Source organism: Colius striatus, chromosome 7 (assembly GCF_028858725.1).
Source record: "Colius striatus isolate bColStr4 chromosome 7, bColStr4.1.hap1, whole genome shotgun sequence".
NCBI lineage: Eukaryota > Metazoa > Chordata > Aves > Coliiformes > Coliidae > Colius > Colius striatus.
In genome coordinates this window covers 19333402-19353933 of record NC_084765.1, presented here as the reverse complement: position 1 = coordinate 19353933, position 20532 = coordinate 19333402, and the positions used below count along the sequence as shown (strand labels likewise).

At 40.8% G+C, this 20532-nt stretch overlaps 1 protein-coding gene across 1 annotated transcript in view; it reads right to left on the bottom strand.

Annotated features, from left to right (window-relative positions):
• Positions 1-20532, bottom strand: part of LRP5 (LDL receptor related protein 5) — a 153451-nt gene that overhangs the window by 7213 nt on the left and 125706 nt on the right. The window contains exons 15-21 of the mRNA XM_061999256.1: positions 19216-19406; positions 13858-14067; positions 12277-12402; positions 9130-9366; positions 8144-8254; positions 5086-5322; positions 1367-1506 (exon numbers count right to left, since the gene is read on the bottom strand). Coding sequence (XP_061855240.1) covers positions 1367-1506; positions 5086-5322; positions 8144-8254; positions 9130-9366; positions 12277-12402; positions 13858-14067; positions 19216-19406 — 1252 coding nt within the window. The remainder of the gene's footprint in view (positions 1-1366; positions 1507-5085; positions 5323-8143; positions 8255-9129; positions 9367-12276; positions 12403-13857; positions 14068-19215; positions 19407-20532) is intronic.

The following is a 20532-nucleotide window of genomic DNA, read 5'->3' as shown; positions in this document are numbered from 1 at the left end:
CAAAAAGCGAAAAAACACAGCCTGCCCTAGCCTGTGTGTTCATATACACAGTTGCTGGTAACCCCTACACCACGAAAAGAGTTCATTATGCTTCACAATCCTTTATGATTCTGCCTCTAGCAGGACACAGAGCCTGTAATGTGGCCAGCCAGACACTGGCCTAAAAACAAAGAAAGTGCTTCATCCCTTCCAATGTGGAAAATTACCATATTGCTGCTGATGGCAGGGCCTTGCTACTGATGTGAGCACCTTGTACACAGTCTGTCCTAGGCCTGGATTCTCTCTTGCTAGCACCCACAGCTGCATCAACACTGCCTCACATTCAGATTAAATATGGCAAATGGTGTCAGTCTGGATACCTGTGGCAGGTTCCCAGGTACATAAACTGGCCTGACTCCACGGGCATCAACTCTGTCCTGGTCTCTATTCACTGACCCATCTCTCAGTACCACTAAGATGCGTTAAACCGAGCAAACCAAAAAAAGCCAAGACAATTATACGCTCAGATCTCTGCTTTTTATTATTAACCTAAAGCTGGGTAATCAGCTACCAGGTACAACTGACCAACGTGGTACGTGGGCTCCTGATGAAATAATACTGAAAAAACACCTCGGTAGCAAGCAGATTGACTCTGCAAGCTTGTATAAGACTGGCTATATGTATTTCTCAGAAGCACTAAGGAAACAAACCGTCAATGACAAAATGCTGGACATTTGTCTGTCTCCTACATACTCTTAGAGAGTAACTTCCATTCATACTACCCATCTCTGAATTCATGAAACTCTGATATGGAGACTAAAATTTTGTCACTTCCAACAGCTAAAAGCCAGAAATGAAGTTAAGTTACAGCTGAAAAGATCCAAGCAAAGTAACCTCTGCTAGTACCACTGCTCTCTCCCAGGGCACGCCCTTGATTTTCTGAATCAACAATCAAGGCTTTATCTAAACAGCAAGCCAAGCTTATTGCTTGTATCTTTGCACTCCAGTCCTGTTGCATCTTGTCTTTTTATTCCATGTGTGCCTGCAGCATTATGCAGTGCAAAATGGCGTTGAGCCACTGGCATCAGTTTACAGAGAACAAAGGAGGTGGCATCTCTAAGGGAGTCAAGACAAAAGAACAGAAGTGCCCAGGAAAAACCCAGCTGAGTATCATTCTAATAATATTTTAGACACGATACAGCATTGTATAATCCTGATGGACTACAACAAAGCCCTTTTGTGAAGTTTGGTGGGTGCTGGACTGGGCCTGTGTAGTAAGAGCCAAGAACAACCCGTATTAACATTCTATTTCATAGCACAAATTTTCATTTTCCTTTTCCTCAGAGGTTGGAGATACCTAACTTACAGGCATCCTTTCAAGACATACCTGTGGGTAGAAAGTGGCTTTAGTGCTGGATGAGCTACTTGAAGAGGCTCCAGTAACATGGTTTCTGTCGTACAAGGGGGCACCACTGCTTCCTCCCATGAGACTCATGGAGCTAATCATGGACTTTCCACAAGAGATGCCTGCAGTGAGACAGAGGGGAAAACAAGGTTAGGTAAGCCACAACTTTACCTACCATTGCACAACACAAAACAAATCCATAGGCTGCTAAACTTGTGCAACGCACTGGTTGTCACTTTGAGACACGGGGCATTATGTAAAAACTTCAGGATTATAAGGAACGTGTGTTGTAAAGAAAACATGTCCCCCAGAGAGCACCTACTGTCTCACAGCAGCACTGAACTCCCCACAACCTGCTCTCACAATCCGCTGAGAAAGGAATTTCCAGAACAGTAGATCCAAACTTTCCACTCAAATCACTAAGAATTTTTCTAGTTAAGGAAACTCAGGTATTTGCATAAAAGCACTATCTATTTTCAGCTTTTCCTGTCTGAGTGATGGCAGTAAGTTTGGGAAGTTTTCAGGAATATTTCAGAGGCAGGATATATTCATAAGAATAGAACAGAACAGAACAGAATAGAATAGAATAGAATAGAATAGAATAGAATAGAATAGAATAGAATAGAACAGAATAGAATAGAATAGAATAATTACAAGCAGAGTGACTCTTATTTGTGATTGTAATGCATTACTGTCTTTTTTGGAAATGCCATGATATTAGGAGTCCATATCTTGTCTTTAGAATTAACATCAATAGTGGCATTTACAGCTGCTGTCACAGCCACATGGGCTGGAAAAAAAACCTAACAAATACAAATGATAATTAGAATGACAGCTTAGTTTAGCACCTACATAGAAGTAGACAAAACCCACTGATACTTGCTTCAACTAAAAAGCTTTAGTGTGAAGTCCAATTTAAAACAAACTTACAATTATTTCAACCTCAAATTTTATTTCCTCCCACAAAAACCTCTTTGACAATCATAAAACCACAATTTAAGCAGGGACAGCTAACCACAGTCATTGAAGTGTGAGAAAGGCTAAACCCAAGTTGTATCTGGGTACCTTCAAAGCCATGGATAGAAGAAAACAACAATTAGCACTTCTCAAAAACTTGCTTAATATGAGGAAGTGCCTTATCTTTCATTTGTCATTAAATTTATTGTCTGTTTGATTTTCAGTTGACATGAAAAGCAGACTCCAAGCATTCTGAAGCATGGAATTCTCATATTCTGACCCTGTCTGGCAGGTTTATAGGCCAATATTTATTTTCCAGATTCCTAAACTATTCATTCTTATTAGGGCCTTGTTAAGAATGTTCTATTTCCTCTACAAAATATATTTTACATTTGTAAAATAGTTTGTGGTGTATCATTTAAGTGTTTACTTGATGTCTATATGAGGTTTCTGTGTTTTATCTGTTAGTTGAATATGCTGAGTTTTTCTGTGTACTTTACGACCTCCTTCGACCCCAGCATCATAGCTGCAAACTCTTCTCCAAATGGAAGCTTTCAGTCCTTTGTGAGGTAGAGCACCTTTGCTGTTCTATGAATACAGGACTGAGACACAAAGAGAACAAATTCTTTGTGCAAAAGTGATCAGGAAAGCTGTCTCAGATATAGGCTAAACCAAAGAGGATGTTTTCATTACACTTCAGGCAACCAGCATCCAGACTACAAAACACCCCCTCATGTACTTTATGTACAGGTAGATGGTCACTGCTCTAGTCCTGCTGGTCACACTGCTTCTAATACAAGCCAGGATGCCATTGGCCTTCTCGGCCGCCTGGGCACACTGCTGGCTTATACTCAGCTGCTATTGACCAACACTCCCAGGTCCTTTCCCTATGGACAGCTTTCCAGCCACTCTGCCGCAAGCCTGCAGTGTTATGTGAGGTTGGTGTGACTCAAATGCAGGACCTGACACTTGGCCTTGTTAAAAGTTCATATGATTGGCCTTGGCTCATTGCTCTAGCCTGGCCAGGTCCCTCTGAAGACCGTTCCTGCCCTCCAGCAGATCTATGTTCCTGCCCTTGGTGTCATCTGCAAACTCACTGCACTGCACGCACCACATCCGCTCCTGCCAGCTGGCTCCTGCAGCCACGGTGTCAGACCCAGAGTATCTGCCATAGACCTGCTCAGGGCCACCCTGCTCAACCAGGAGAGGGGACAGGTGGCAAATGACAGTGTGACCAGAGGAATTGTTTCAGCACATGCATCAGCTGTTCCCCTCACCTTGGGGTGCCCCCAGTGTGCTCTCACACCGGCTGCTCTTGCCTTTGGAGCGTTGGCTGTCCCTGGGATCTGACCGATGGCTGCTCAGCACACACCAGCATTTACACATGCCACCTGCCTCTTCTGCAAACCAGCTCTGGCCCTTGGCCATCACCTTGCTTGGTCTCACTGTCCCTGGAGTCAGCCTGGCTACAGCTACTTCTCTGAGATGCTGGATCATGGGGAGGTACCTTATTTGGCAAGGAACAGAATTTTTCTCTAAGAGCAAGTTGATGACAGGCTCTGGTGGGTAGAAGAAAGGGTTAATGCCTAGGATATAGTAACATTGTTTAGGTTGGTATGACTATGAATCAACAGCTTTCATTCTGTGAATCTGACAATTCTGTATCCTTGAAGAGGGACTAGAGACTGATAAGGAAGGAATCTCTTGCCTCAGAAGGCCCAAAGGCTGGATGGCCACCTAATGAGCACAAAGTCAGCAAAAATCTGTGGTAACTGGGGGAAAGGTAGAGGTGAGCAGAGGAGACTGTGGCCACAGACTCCATTCAAGACCAAAAAGACCTGCACCCCATTCCTGCAGGTAGCTCATTTACGTGGCAAGCAAAACTAATTTAAACATAACTAACTGAATAGCTGGAGAAATGGCAATTACTAACCAATGAATGTAAATTTAGGCAGGATTTTGGTAATCAAGTAACAGGACAAATATGTGAAAGTTCCTTTGTGTGGTACGCTGGCTTTGTGGAATTCCCACCTAACACCCACTTTTGTGCAAATATGAAAGCAGTACCTCAACTCTGCATAGACTGGCTTATTGCACACTGGGTATCAAACCCTGCTTTATGGGACAACACCCCAAGACTACTCACATTCTTCCACATTTGCCGTTGAAAATTTGGGAAGTAAAGATTTACCACCTGCTTTTTTTGAATTACAGTAAACTAAGCTGCTTTGCTTCCTCTGCTATTTCTACTGTGGAATAACTTATCCATTCTGAACAGACAGGACAGACACAAGGACATCTGAGTACAGGAACAACAAACAACTCAACACCTCTCACTAGAATGCTGAATGGCAAATGCACTCTTAGCTTCCAATATTGCACGTGGCTCACTACTCTTCATAGTGTTTTGCAGGCCTTCGGTAAGAAGCACCATGCAAATCCCAGGCTTTGTTACATCCACTGGAATGAACTGCTTAAAAGAGGATGTTTTCACTGGCAAGATATTGCACATTTTCTATCAAAAAGATGGATACTTGTGCAGATGCAGCCTAGCACAGAAATTCATTTGAAAATCTGGAAAGATGCCCAATGACACTCTGATCCAAATAATAGATTTTACCAAAACCACTGAGCAGATCAGCATCATCTATTTTTGGCTTTTTGAAAACTCTAGTGCTCTTAATAACCTGGAAAACTCCAAATCCAGACAATGAAGTAGTGTTGATTAGATGTATGGTCCTTACCAGTAAAAGTGCCATGTTGTGAACTTCCTGGAGCAATAAAATTCAGAGGGACGTGAGGAGTGCCACTGACATACTCGTGTGGAAAAGGACTATTGGGCCCGGCATAGCGCTGACACACTACTCGCTGGCAAACAAAGTACATTCCTCCCATAACAAAAAGCGACAGTATTATCCCAATGACAGGACCGATAGCACTGCTGTGTGGCTGTGACTCATCTGAGGCTGGCTTTGTTTTTTCTGGGAAGAGAGGAGAAAAAAAAGATTAAAGGACATCATTAAACATGGGGCAATATGTATGTTGCTGTCCTGGAGCTCATGCAGCAAACCAGCTCAGTCACTCATGCAGTATCTTTGAAAGTATCGACATCAAACTGAGCACCCATAACTCTATATATTCTGATTTAGTGCACAAGACTTCATGTCCTCTCTTCTCCTCCTTGTACATAAAGTACAAGGTACCCTCTGTTTAGCAATTAATCTTGCAACAGTATTACTTATCATCTTGATATAAAAACAGCATAGAAAGTTCCCTTTTTTTCATACCAGAGTCCAGAGGGTAAGGATATAGGACACTCATAAACATGGAGTTCTTAATCAGAGAGGAATATGTTCTATCACAAGCCATTTGGGCTAGCAATAACATTAAAAAAAATTACCAGTTGGGAACCTGTCATATGGATTGATCTGTTGGTGTCCTCTTGGCTAATATAGGCTTTAAAATATAATATTCTTCCTCCCTAAAACATGACTTGCTTTCTGAAAAAAACTCACCTACAAATTGGAAGGAAAATGCAATCTGGAATAGCACAAATACTTTCCACCTCTTATTGCTTTTTGTCCTATACAGTTAACTAATAAGTGCAGAAGCATTTGAGATGAGTTACATATCATATCTCCACCTGAGTATAGGTAACACACTCAAAATTCTTGCCAAATACCTGATACCTTTACGTTTTTCACATGTGACATTCTTCAGTGCAAATGACTTTTTCACGATCCATATAACATTAGTAATTTTATTGTTTTACGTACACATATATATTCATAAAGTGAAAAAACACAAATATATTTGGGCAAAGCCTATCAGTTTCATGTGTTCAGGTCCAACTATGGACACTTTCTCCCTTTAATGAAGATGTAAGAAGTGAAATGGCTCATGTCAGATTCAAGCCTTCACTTGATAAAATTTTTTCTCCAATGGGTCTAATTTCATTCAAAGGAAAGGAAAAAAAAACAACTGAAATTTGAGAAGAAACAAAAAGGAGATACAAAGAACTACCAATAAACTCTCAGGATCTCAGTATCAAGAATTTCTTTCCGTCTCAAAGTCATTATCTACTTTTCACACTTATTAGTGCAGGACAGCTTTTATGTCAACTAATGCCCTAATTTTCAAATACTCAGAGTTCTTCAGATGCTAGAAAAAAGCAAAGCCAATGTGAAAACATCTTCCCAAATTAGCTAATTTAAACTACTCAATTCTTATTTTGGTTTAACTTAGCTTCTTTTGAACGTGTCATCTTTATCTAGAAAGTTGCATTCAATTTTTATTCCCTACTTGAGTTCTTTCCTTCAGTCAAGCAAGAAAGCTGGAATGCTCTGTCCCACAAAGAGACCCCAGAGGAGATAGTCTTATGTCTACATAAAGAAGATACATTTAAATCAGTTAAGACCTAATTGCAGGACTGGACCCAAAGTACAAACAGGAAACAGCTGCATTAACTTGGCAACATAAAAGCTTGCCCAGTGCATGCACAAAGAAAACAAACAAACAAAAAAGGAAGAAGTGGCTTTACAATATCCAGGGAATTGAGGGAACTGAGTGAGAGTGGGAGAAGGAAGAAAGGCACTTTCAGTCTGAAATTTCCAACAGGATAGTTAAACAGTTTTTGTCACCATTCCTTTTAGCCTTTTCTTCTGTTCACCATTTGAGCTCCTATCACCACTCTTGCTCGTGAAATACACTTTTCTTTCCTGTACTGACTGTGAGGTTAGATGCAGAAACCAGGTTAACCTGACCAGATTTGTGATCCTTCCTCTCATCCCAGCAGCTTCTGACAACTGGTGCTTCAAATACTGACAAGACTCCAAGGTATTAAAAACCTTGCAATTGGCCAAGGTCCTACAGGCAACACTATTGAGCCAAGTGCAGCATTTCTCTACACAAACCCAACAAAAGGTCTTTGTTCAGAATTACTTACTGGCAGATGAGCAAATGTTTGCTTTTGTTCTAAAATGTTATGTTCCAGCTACTTCCCTAAGCCACTCATATGCTCCTTTTATCTGCCCCATTGCCTGTGCATGCCATACACAAGTTACCCAGATGGTGCAAAAGATCAAGTGAACTGTTGACCTTGGAACGTAAAATAATACAACTCACTAAGGACAAATACAGCAACTGTCATTGGTATGTTTGTAACTTGCTTATACCTACTGCCATGAGAATTCAAGGTAATATTTTGCCCAAAATGATCAAGGTCTCTCCTTACATCATTTTCTTACCTGCACTTTAAGAGTTCAGATGCGGTCTCTTGTGGGCACTTGCCCATGGCATATTAGTTCCTCCACATAATTAGCCTCCAGCTTGACCCTACCACAACTGCAGCGGGTAGGGCTGTGCATTTTTAAAGTTATCCCAAGCTTTGCAGCAGCTCTGCAAATTCCACGGTACTGAGCATGGCAGAACCAGGTCCTCTTGGGTACAGATCTGAAGGCCTGTCTAAACAAGGCCATGTTGTATCCCATACAGCATTTTAGAACTAGCTCAAAGTGCCACTGGGATTTCAGTTCATCTTCACCACTGCTGACCTTGCATTACCTGGGATAACAGCATTACAGACCTGCTACACCATGCTGCAAGCTCACACTCTTTTGCCACCTGCAGCAATGGAGGAGGATGACTATATTTTAGCAATCAAATACAACTGTGAAAGTATTTGTTCAAGATTCACCAGGCTTCCTTGAAAGAACATTACTGAGCAAACACTGGGCCTCTGCACAGGGATGGAGAACATTAAGTGTCAGCACAGCACTTGAATCTCAAAGAATGACATCTCACCACACATCAGCTCATCAGAACCGTCAATGCAATCGGGAAAGGAGTCACACTGTTGCTTCAGGAGGATGCACTGTCCGCTTGCACATCGGAACTGGTTGGGTAGACAAATGGCTGCATGGAAAGAAAGAAAAGATTAAGTAATACTTGCACAGGAGCAGTGGAGTATCTTAAGAAAAACAAAAGTAAGACGTGAAGCCACAGTGTGTTTTATGTTACAACCAGGGAGGTACCATAACACTGGCTTTGCTCCTGTGAGTAAAGTGCAACGCTGTTGTTATACATCCTACCCAGAGGTAGGATTCTAATCCCATAACTCTCCATCCTTTGTCAAATCAGTTCTGTTGGGGCAAAACTGGGATCAAATTGGTAAGAATCTCTTACAGTAACTAACCAAGTGTAGCTGGTCACCTGACATGTTAACAAAATGTAAACCTTATACAGTCTATACCATCTTATGTAGTCCTGTATAATATAACCTCACTAAATAAGTTCTATATTTCTGATCTATATTGACAAGCCTCTGTTTCCACAAAAAGGGCTTGCTAACTAACTTTGAATCTGACTCAAGTCAAAGCATATTAAATGATCAGTAAAGAGACTGTCTTATGAGGGCTAGCAACCAACAATCCTGGAAGGCTCACTGTATAGATTATTCATTAAAAAAGAAGAAAGGTTCCTCTCTTTTGGAGCTGAAGTTCTACATTCATGTTTTGGATCACAGATATACCTACTTTGCTGTAGTCCAATTTGCAAAGCAGTTCTCATGGAAAAGAACTAAATTATGTATAGAGAAAAAAACTTATCTAGAAGATCCAGAAGCATCAGCCCCTGATTTGGATTGTTATGCCCCTAGCAAGTTGAATGCAGTTCCACAAGATCCTTCGGTGCATATGAAACACATGTTTGTTGATAGAAGGCTCTAAAACCATCTAGAGCTCCTACCACACCACCAAGAGAAGGGACAAGTTCAAGAAAATTAGTCTTACTATCACAATCCACTTCATCAGATTTATCTTGGCAGTCAATCTCTCCATTACACCGTAAGTGTGCATCGATGCACTGTCCTTTCTCACACTGGAACTGCGATGCAGAGCATATGGGGCAACTATCTTCATCACTCTGGTCATCACACTCTGGAAATCCATCACAGCGCCACGCCATTGGGATACAGTCAATCTCTCCAGTTGCACAGGTAAACTGGTCTGGGGAACAAGTTGGAGGTTCTGGAGAAAGAGAAAACAAATCAGATCTGTATATTCAGTTTTAGCTCTTGAAACAAATGTAAAAATGTGTAGGACTTTTTCAAGAAGAACACACTTATACCTGGGCTGAAGTTCTTTTGTGACAATATTAAGAGTTCAGCAAAGAGGAAAAAACCCCATGATTTTGCACAGAGAATGAAATTTTGCCAACTTTGTAACAAAAACTGGATGTACGCTGACTGAAGAAACTTCCTTGAGCAGGTGAGCACTGAACTAAGGGCAGGAACCTACAGACACACCTTTTGAAAGATACTGTTCTACACATAAATTCAAATGAACAGTCAATTTCTGATTGCAAACCACAATTCTAATCCTTGCAATTATATTAGCCTGTCACGATTTGTAAAAAAAACCTGGCACCCTGGGCTAATTAGCAATGAATACACCTAACACGTGTAACAACTGCTTCTACTGTTTCTGTTACTTTGTGTTTCCAATGGTTTCTCCACAAATTTCTGAATCCGGTATGAACTGGGAAACAGGAATGAAAAAAACCCCACAACTCTAAAGTCTTGTTAAACATTAAACTAAGTGTTCTATCTGGAAAGTCTCTGGGGTGCAGGTCAGTGAAGGTTCAGAGTGGTCTGAGGAACACTGCAGGTCCATCCTGATCTTGCATTCTTTCACGGTGGACAGAGATGGAACATGGGACCCTGTGCACAGCCATTTCTATGTTTGTTGGACCTGAAAAAGCTGAGACTTCCTTCAAATTTGACTTTTCATGGACCCTAAGATCCTGACATTGATCCATTCCACATCCATACTGTTGCTCAAGTTGCAATCACACACCCACAGCATTAAGCAGCAGCTACAGCCTCGTGTAGAGATACCACAATAATGCTGTGCTAAGGCACTCGTGGTGGCTTTCTTCACAATGTCAAATGACAAGGTCAATCCAAATGAAGAACCTATTGCAAAAAATGCTGCTAATTCTCACATACAACAAATGAGCACACACTTTTTTGCCATTAGCCTCAATGAAAGTAACAGTCAGGGTGCAAGTCCCTTCAGTTGTTACCAGTAGCAGTGACGTTCAAAGAGGAGCCATCTCAAAACAGGGCTGCAGCAAACAGACACATTTCCACTGGTCTCACAAGCTGTCTCACAAGCTGCTGGGGCAAATCCCTGTCATGTAATTAAGTCTTCTATCAGAGGCTTCTCTGTGGAGCTGTTGCCACAGAGCTGTTGCCAGCTTTGGCTCTGTGCAGACTCTTTACCCGACTGATAGGTCACCATGTCACGCCACATCTAAGCCAACGGTATGGAGTGAGCTGGAGCTGTGCTTTTGACAATGCATAGTAACAGTCCTCTGGAACCCAGTAAGCTTTCATCAACACTCAGACTGAGGAATGCACTTCACAAGAAAAGCCAGCATCAGGAAAACTTTGCCCATGTAACCAATGAGAAGACTTTTGTGTGAGCATTTTTCTCCCAAGAGGCCTTATGAATCCTACAGCTTTGCAAGTATATGCAAATAATTTTCAAAGTGCTGCTGTCCTTCCTTCATTAGGGAGAAATGTTCAAGAATGAGACTCAAGTCTAATCAAGAGCTTGAAAAACAAAATGCAAATAAAAATGCATTAGATTTCTGAAAATTTTGTGACTTTTAAGTTTCTGATTTATGATCCTTTGTTGCAGCAATACAAGAATTAGAAATGTAGCCATTGACTTCACAGCTGTAGGTAAGACAAAGATGCCAGACACACACATTAAGATAATCCCTGAATTAAATTTTGATATGAGTGTGCTGTTCAGATAATTCAGCAGATTACTAATCATGCATTTAGAGCCACATTTCATGTTGCATTACGCCTGCACTTGGCAGGCACGAGCTTGCATTTAAAAACTGTCTAGAGCATTCATATGGGTACATGGACAAATGTTCTCCAGCCAAAATAACTATTAATCTACTTTGAAATACTGGCTTATTGGCTGCTACTACAGGAGACAAGATGGGCTAACTTGCAGTCTTAGTGAATAAAAACCACAGACACTGAAATGGAGGCCCCTTAATGTTTAGATTTACAGCTGAAGGTAACAAAGGAGTGGGACATAAGAATTTCTCCTTGGTCATGTTGTGCAACAACAGCACAGTAAGAAATATAAGTAGGTTGATTCCCCACCCCTGCCTCCTGCAGATGTAACCACCACTACTCAAAACCCACATAGTATGGAAAAAAACAGTTTGTAACTGTTCCATGGGAGGTCAGAATTAAGCCAGAAATGAAATTTACAACAAAATGAACACATGAAAAACAGCCAAGAGGACAAATAGACTCAAACAATTTACGATCTGGTGCTTCCCAAAAAGAAACAATGAGGTTTTTTGTCTTTAATCTCCTCTGCAAGTGTAAGGTAACAATTTTCAAGGAACCTGGGACTGTGAAACAGAAGTCTGAAGGAAAAGTCAACCACATGGAAAAAGGAGAGCTACCTTAATTAAAAAGAATTGCAATGGAGTTTTTGCCCTATATTCCATGACTAGACAGTACAGTGTTTTATGTTACAAGGCCAAAGTCATTTGAAATACTGGAGTATCCCACTGTAGGAATAATACACTGCTAGGTCATGCTGGGTTGATGCAACAGCATTTTATAAGTATTTGTTTAAAGCAGAAACCTATCATAAAATATAACTATAAAAATCTCAGTAAGAGATGCGAGTATTTTAAGGCTGAATAAGAATATTCTGCTCACCATGAACAGTCATTGTGTTCACTGTGTTCAACGGTCACTATGTTCAAAACCTGAAGCAGAAAACACACCACGTGTAGGAAACCACTGTGTGTAAATCCATGTTTTGGATTAGAATGCAACCTCAAATCCCATCTCTTTTTTGATGTGTTTAGCAGAGCTGTTAAACAAAACTGACCTCCACATGTTAAGAGATTCTGCAGAAGCACAAGGTGCTCGGGGCATGAACACCTTGGAGTTCCATCCCCTTTGGCAATGCAGATGTGTGAACATCCACCGTTGTCACGGGAGCACGGATGCACAGCTGGGGAAACAGGGAAGAAATAGTATAGACATCATAATTTCTCTGTCAAAGTTCTTTTCCATCTGTCCAGGCTTCTCAGCAACCCGCTTTCACTTTTAACAAGTTCAATGCAGTGTTAAGAGACATCACTACTTGAGGCATGGGTGCTAGAAGAAAAAGTGTGTGTGTGGTAACACTTACGTGGGCATGGCACATGAATGTATGTATTTTTACTCCCCTGATATAACAGAAGTCAACTTCTGTGGGACAGTTTTCAGCTGCGAAAAGTGACTGTGACTTTGAAGAAACATTACTCTTGCCATAAAAAATAAACATTACATAAAAGCCATATGGGATGTAATCTTGTTTTAAACAGTGCTGTGAATTACAGAAAAAAATTCTTTTTGCATCAGTCAGTATTACATTTGAAGTCCACTAAAAATATGAGAAATGGCACAGAAGAAGAAAAGCCAGTTACTATGAAAGAAAAAAACCCATCTGGATCAATATTAGCACATAGAATCTACTACAGTTTAAATAATTATACTACCTTATTTGTAACAGCTTATGCACAGCCAAGTTTGGTAATACTTCCAGCTATCACAGGAACTAATGTATATTACTCAGAAGGTTGCAGAGTGGAATCATGTCTACTGAAAAGGAAGGCATTATACAAAAATGTAGTCTCCCTATATAAGACAACCAAGTTTAAGGAGGCTGCTGTCATTAACCCTCTGTTTCCCACATATTATTTGTGCTTTTATATTCTCTTTTCTATTTCTGTTAAGTAGGAGGAGCTGAAGGTTGCCACTCTGAGGAGTGACTACTTTAAGGGGTTTCTGCACTCTCCCTTTGACCACTGGAGCTTGGACCACCAGTTCAGAAAAGGAAGGTCTTGCATGTGTCATCCCTTTCAGAAGGGAGAACCGGAAATGTCTCCGTCTCTAACAGGAGAGAAATTCCAAATCCACGATAATTCATCGTAGGAGCTTCCTGCCCATTCTCCCTCCCTCACTAGTGGCCTTTACATCACTGAATATGCTGAGTCACGCCAGTTACACAGGTGAGACACCCTTACACAGGGGTCTGAAACCTCTGGAGAAAAGGCAAGTACAATCTTTCACTTTTTTTTTTTTTAAAGGTTTTTACAAGTTTCAATACTTATTTGTACTTAAAAAATTTTCAAACATAGTTATAAATAGCTGTTAGAGTGAATTCAGTATCGCATGAGCTTGTACAAAGCAGGCAGCTAAGTGCCATGAAATCTTGTGTTCTAGCTGTGCAGGAATATTCCCTCTGGACAAGAATAAGGAACTTGTTTCTCCTCCTCTTCTAGGATCTCAATGGGCCAAGCTAATAGCACTCCATGGCTTACTTGAAGCCCACTGAGCAATGTTATTACAATATTCAGGTGGATGAGGACTTTGAGAAACAGTGACCAATACTGAGAGACATCAGACGCTGAAATAAACTCACAGAATTCCTCCATATCAAGCTCTTCCACAGCATGAATGCCGGTTAGGTGAGCAATTCGGCCTTGAATTCTACTCCTCTTGTACCCGTTAATTTTCTCCACCCTCTCAATCATCTGCTGCTGACGATCAATCCAATACAAGTGATTCCCCAGCACGGTGAGTCCCACTGGCTGAAGGATGTTGGAGTCCTCCAGGGTCACGCGGTTAGCACCTGAGATCAACAGAACAAAGATTAGTTTGATACCAGTTGGCTTTTATCACATTTCTTTAAAAACCAACCAAACCCAAACCAAATCAAACCCTGAAAATAGTTAGCTATAAGGGTATTGACCTTTGTTTATGCACACCAAGACAGCTTGTTCTGCCTCACCTCAAATAAATGCTACCAGTTGCCCTGTTATGAAGGCAAGCAGGTAGAACATGAAACGGATCATCCTTGCCCACGGCTGGCCAGCCAGCTGTGACCAGCCTCGTGATGATGTGCGGTCACATCATAGAACGGCAGGGGTTGGAAGGGACCTTTAAAGAGCATCTAGTCCAACTTCCCTGCTACAGCAGGTTCACCTAGTGTTGCACGTCACTGTGTGTGGCCTGTGTCACCTCAGCTCTTGGGCGAAAGTTTTTACAATGTGTTCACACACTGAGCAGAACACTTTGTTGGAATCTACAAGCAGGAATAAAATACAACCAATTAACTTCACTGCCATTATATGAATAAACCATATTGATCACTCAAAGCAAGTGGCAAGTACACAAAACCTGGCATATGCTGTACCACAACCACAGAGCGACGACCATGACAGAAAAGTCCGTATTGCTACAACCATACTTCTTGCTTCACCATATCTTTTTTCTTCAGTAACCAATCAGACTCCCAAGTAATTTGGTACACTCTTAAACAGGAACACAATAAAACTCCGCTTTTCTGCTCTACAGAAACATGCTTTTCTATAGAAATTTGCCAATGTGTAAAAATCAGGTTACATAAAAATGCATTTATGACTGCTCTTAACTTTAACTGCTTGCAGTCCTCTACTGCGTGTTGTCCTACCCTTGGCGGCACTTATTTGTTTCTTTTGTTATGCTTGTCTAGGGTGAGCATGAGATTCCAAATTATTCTATTAGCTCACAGAGACCATTTTGAGGCGGTGTATGCCTAGACCTACTAGATATATTTGATTTTTAAAATGAGGAATAAAAACAGAATCATAACTTGGCGCTCCTTCTGCTCTCATATTTCATTTTGGGCTACTGCCTGCTTGCATTTAAAAAATAAAGGCTTTGAATATCTACATAAAATAAGATTATAGAGTCTGGGTATATAATAAAAGTGCTACGAGCACTGGACTTGGCTAATTTGCTGGATAAATTATGGAGAGCTCAGCCGTGCATAAGAATATAACATTTATTTAAATTACAGATGCTATTAGTTTTTCACATGCAATTGCCTCCTGCAAAGACTTTTGCTTGACTTTCATGACAAACAGCATGCATTCAAATCAGATGTAGTGTAGAGAGATCAGAAATCCTTTAGTCTGAATTTCCTTTGTTTCCAGATCACTGAGGAAAACATCTTTGTTGCATTCCATTTTCAGAAGAAACATGCAGGAAGAGTATGTGAAAGTACAGTCCTGGCTGCAATCTGATGTGTCTATTATTGTACACACTTCAAAGGCATCTTTGGAATTTACTCTTGTAAAGAGCAAAAGAATAGATGCACCTGCACTAATTTCACTAGATGCACTCAACACCTGACCCTTAGTAGTGCTCTCTAGCAGGGCAGCTCCTGAGATGTTCTTTGTCTTCTCCTAAACAAGTCTTAAAATTTAGAAATACCAGGTAATATTTTGACAGAAAAGGTTCTCACTGAATAAAGCCCAGGGCACTTTGTTCATTTGCCCTGCAACTTTCTGGGCACCTGTAGCTCCTCTAAACTTCAATGTCAGTGGATTTCAAAGATGACTGTCCTTTTGCCAGACTAAGCCTCACATTTTGATACAAAAGCACAATTTTCAAACACATTCAAGATACCACAAAAGCCTCATTTCAATTTGGTATCAGGAAAACTCCTTCTGCCTTCATTTTTCCTGTGTTATATTGCTCATCCATGTAGAAATAAATGACAGGCTGGTTTCCTGAAAGATATCCAAAAGCATCCCAAAATTGTGAATACAACAGGTCTCAGGTGATGCTTACAAGCTAGGAGTCCTGCTGGAACCTAAGCCTGTATGAACAGCCTCCTAAATCCAGGCTGCATTTAATGGGGTGGAGAGCAGCATCATCTTTTTCTCTCCCTCATCTGCAAAATGCTGAACATTGGTGTCTTTGGAAGCTGCTGGAGATAGCACTGGACAAGGTGATTAATTTATACTACAACTACATTGGATTTGATCTTGAGTAAATAACAGTTAAAATTATTAATGAATAATTCAAAAAGGAGAGGCAAAGGTCACCTATAGCACTGGATGAGGCCATTAAACTGTAGTTTAGAAGAATGATCAAAATTAAAAACTTGATCTGAATAAATAAAAGGATACTTTTCAGCAGTTAGAGTTAGAAAAAAGAAAACATGATACCAGAAGAGAAGTGTGGAATTTCCATGTTAATTCAATACTTTGGTTTCCAGAATGAAACAGATGTGTAGTCTTTTCAAGATGGAAATAAAAAGTTAGAGACCATTAAGCTAAAAGGACATACAATTTCTCTATTTAAAGTCTAATTGAAAACAAAACATGTTTTCAATGCAGCTATTTTACAGCTTTTCCAGACACTTCAACAATAATACAAACTACTCCTTTTTAACTGACTGGTGTGGCCGATGAGTTAGTTGAAAAAATTCAAGAACCTTGTAAAGAAAACTGTTAGACAGGTTTATAGTTTTTCCATCCCTCTCTGAAAGTGAAATGTTGGACATCTGGGGTTATTCCATGACTTATCAGGATGCTGTTAACCAGGGTGTAGCTCCAGAAACCTGCATAACCACATCATCCCCCAAGCCATAACGTTGTCTAGACCAGTCTAATCAGCATGAAGGATGGTACACACAATTTTAGTCCAGTCTATTTGGCAGTCTCCATTTACACTAAAGTCCTTTGGCTAACAGATGCCCATTTTCAAGTGTTTCGCTCAGAAAATACTCTTCAGAGGAACTAATTAAGCCAACACAACTTTGTCTGTCAAATTTCTTCAGAAGTTGTGAAACAAGACTGCAAAATATTTTAAAATAAGAATATGCTGTTAACTCATTTAAAAATCAACAGCTCAGTGAATCAAATTACAGTGAGTTCAGCTGGATCAAATACAGCCATAGTTTTCTGGCTCAATGATACATGTCCTCTAGTTAATAAACACTGTTTTCTTTTATTCCTGTACCTTTCCCCTGCCTTTACCTTACCTCCAAGGTTTGATTCTTTAGCTGTGACCACCTCAAATAAATGTGCACTAACAGCTTTGGTTCGATATTAACCAGAGAAAGTTTCCCTACAGAAAGATTCTAACTGGATCAAAATATATACCCAGTATGCAAACACATGCTTATGTGGTGTTTAATGTCACAAAAAGGAAAAATGGTAAAAAGGAAGCTGTATCCACAGGATACAACTGCCTGGCCTGGCTGCTGCTTTCTTTGTCTACCAGTTTACCTAAGTTTGATCATCAGGTCTTATTCAAGGCTTGGATCTGAAATAATAATAACCAGACTCCTCTGCATTTTATGCTGGATACAGTCCATCTTCCAACCTGTAACTACTAGGCATGACTCAACCTTGCACACACTCCAAATTGAAGGGAAAAAAGGATGCCTGTGCACATACAAGTTGAATTTGAAGACCTAGGAAGATGTAGGTCCAGTGAGTGCTGTAGCTTCATTAAGTAACATGGCTTTCTATTAGATTAGGGCCATCTTTTTGCCAGTAGCTGCTCTAGTATTGACTCAATTCTCCCTTCTCAAGTCATCAACTCTCTGGTACATTCCTCCTCTACTAAACCATATGATTTCCACATAATATTCTTTGATGCCTCTTCACTTGTGTTTGTGGATACCACTGCAGCCACAAGCCCTGAATGATGTGAAGATATTCTGTCATGTTATTTTACTTTCAGTTTTCCTCCTCCAGCATTTCTCCTTTCATTGTTGGACAAAACCCTTCTCAGTACCTCTGATGGATTTTGTGTTATGTGTCCCACTGACAATATTTTCTCCTCAAACATAGGTTATTCCATAGGTCAAGTCTTGTTTCTCTCCTACCCTCTTTAATCCTACATATTTTTGTAGGCTGACGGTTATCCTAGATTGGACATCTTGTGGCCACACAGGCAGTTTGACAATATCCTCCTATCCAGCCTGATAACCAATGAATGACATGAGCTGCTTTACCTTCCCAACTCCAACTTCATGTTTTTAACCCCTCTGTGGTGGAAGAGATCCGAGTCTGACCTTGAGCCAGTTTTAGGTGCTCAAAAGTGAACTGTCCTTCTAAAAAAGTGATATTTTTTTCTCCTGTTTTAATTCAATTGCCTCACCACAGCGGAAGAATGTGACTACATGGCAAGAGACAAGCCATTGAAAATGGCAGAATCGGCATTTTATGGCAGGTGCCAATCACCAGAAGAGTCCATCTCCTACTCCTTCACACTTCTCTCTTCACTTCCTTTGGGAGCTTCAGTTTTTGATACACGACTGCTGATGAGCAAAGGAATCAGGAATCAGAAAACAGTGGATCCTCTGTTTCACTGCTCATCAGGTGAGTGAGCCCTATCAAGTGCTTTTACAAATCAATGATGAATAGTGATGTCCATGATCCGTGTGCTGCTACTGCTATGGATGTGTTGCAATGCTTCATTTTACTAATATGGGAAAACTACAGCGAGCTGACAACGCTCCACTCTTTAACAACACTGGTATTCCTGACAAGCTGCCTTATCATCTTAGAAGCAAGCCATTTCCTTTCCTTCTCTTTGTTTTTCATGCTGCTTTGATTTACTAAGCTGTAAACTCCAGAGAAAGAAAAACTGAACAGTTACATAAATTTTCAAACCGTATGGAAAAAAAAAGGGCAGGGGCAGGGACAGGGGTGATTTAAGGGTTCCATGACTGGCAATACCTATTTATATCTAATCTTGCAAGAGTTACTTTCAGAACATCAGAAGCCAAATGGCTTGGTGGGTGGCAATCATTACAGACATGTTTATTGCAATCACAGCAAAGATGGGAGCCCACCAATTGTTATCTGTGACTGCCTGCACAGAACTGACAACAATGGTGAGAGAAGTTGCTAGGATCAGCATCAAAGACAGAATGATGTCCTACACACACACACACTCGCACCATGCTCCAAATGTTAATCTCCATCCCACATACCTGACAAGTCACAGCTTTCGATGCGCTTCAGATCTGCATCCACCCAGAAAAGCTTTCCAAGTTTGTTGTCAATCACCAGTGCTACTGGTCGGATCAACCCAGTTGTAAAAAGCACTTCTCTCTCTGTGCCATCAAGGGCTGCACGCTCAATCTTGGGAGCTCGCTCTTGCATGTTGGTGAAGTACATGTACCTGAGAACAAAGACACCAGCTGCTCAACGGAGAGCTGCAGAAGGGAAGCAACCCACCTTTGCACACAGGTTCCACAGCATAAGAGGGAATAGTGTTCACAGGGATGACTCCAATGGCTGGTGCTCCCAGCTACAAAACAGCGAATATTTGCTGACTGGCATATTGAGACAGTTTGAAATGAAAGGTTTGTTCTTAACAGAACAGGCCATGCACTGCCTCTTCAGTTCTGCGCTGGTAGCACTCTTCCTGCAGTGAAGGTGGAGGTTGTAAGAGACTAGCATAGACTTTCTGCAACCATCCTTGGGTAAAGCTGTCCCCATCTGTCAATCAAAGCTCGGCAGCACTTTCTGACCAAAAAACTTCTAAGCATGTAGAAGTTCCTAACAAACTTGAAAGACGCAAAGATCACAGAAGAAAGAACTGCTGAGGATGGCATGTTCATGACGTCTTAGTTCCGTCAATTCTTTGTATCTGCCTAAGCCAGTTCAGCTGCAAACAGAAGTAGTCTCTGTCCTCCCCCTGCATAGCGAAGAAGTGCTTGTGCATTTACATGATGAATTAAGAACGCCCCGAGGGAAAAGGTCACTATTTTTTTAGAGGTGGATAATACATGCAAACTCTCTAATACAGTGGACTACACTGTTGCATAGCACTTTGAGATGGCGCAAGGAGGCAGCCAGAACATGCAGCAGGGAGGACTTCTGGAACTAAGGCAGAAGCAGTTCAGTACACAGATCACTCATTTAGCTCTCATGGGTAATCACAGTGCAGCACAGTCTCACTTCTCCATCTTTTCCTCCTTTAATTGAAAACAAATGATCTTTAAATCACCTAAAAACCTGGCTTTAGAGCTAGAGACTAGCTTTAGAGAGGAAACAACTTGAACTCCCATTTTAATGGAGAAAGCAGCTAAGCTTTTATAAATGCAAATTATGTCCAAGTGACTTAGTCCCAATAAGATTAGAATCTTTCCTCTAATTCTCCTCTCCCCACATCAGCTTTCAAATCACGCAGAGTAAAGTACACTAAGTACTATGCAAAATACCAATCCTATAAATGATTCAGACAGAGTCTCTGGGCACTACTGTATCCACAGTTATGAAATATTGTCATTAAACATCTGTGA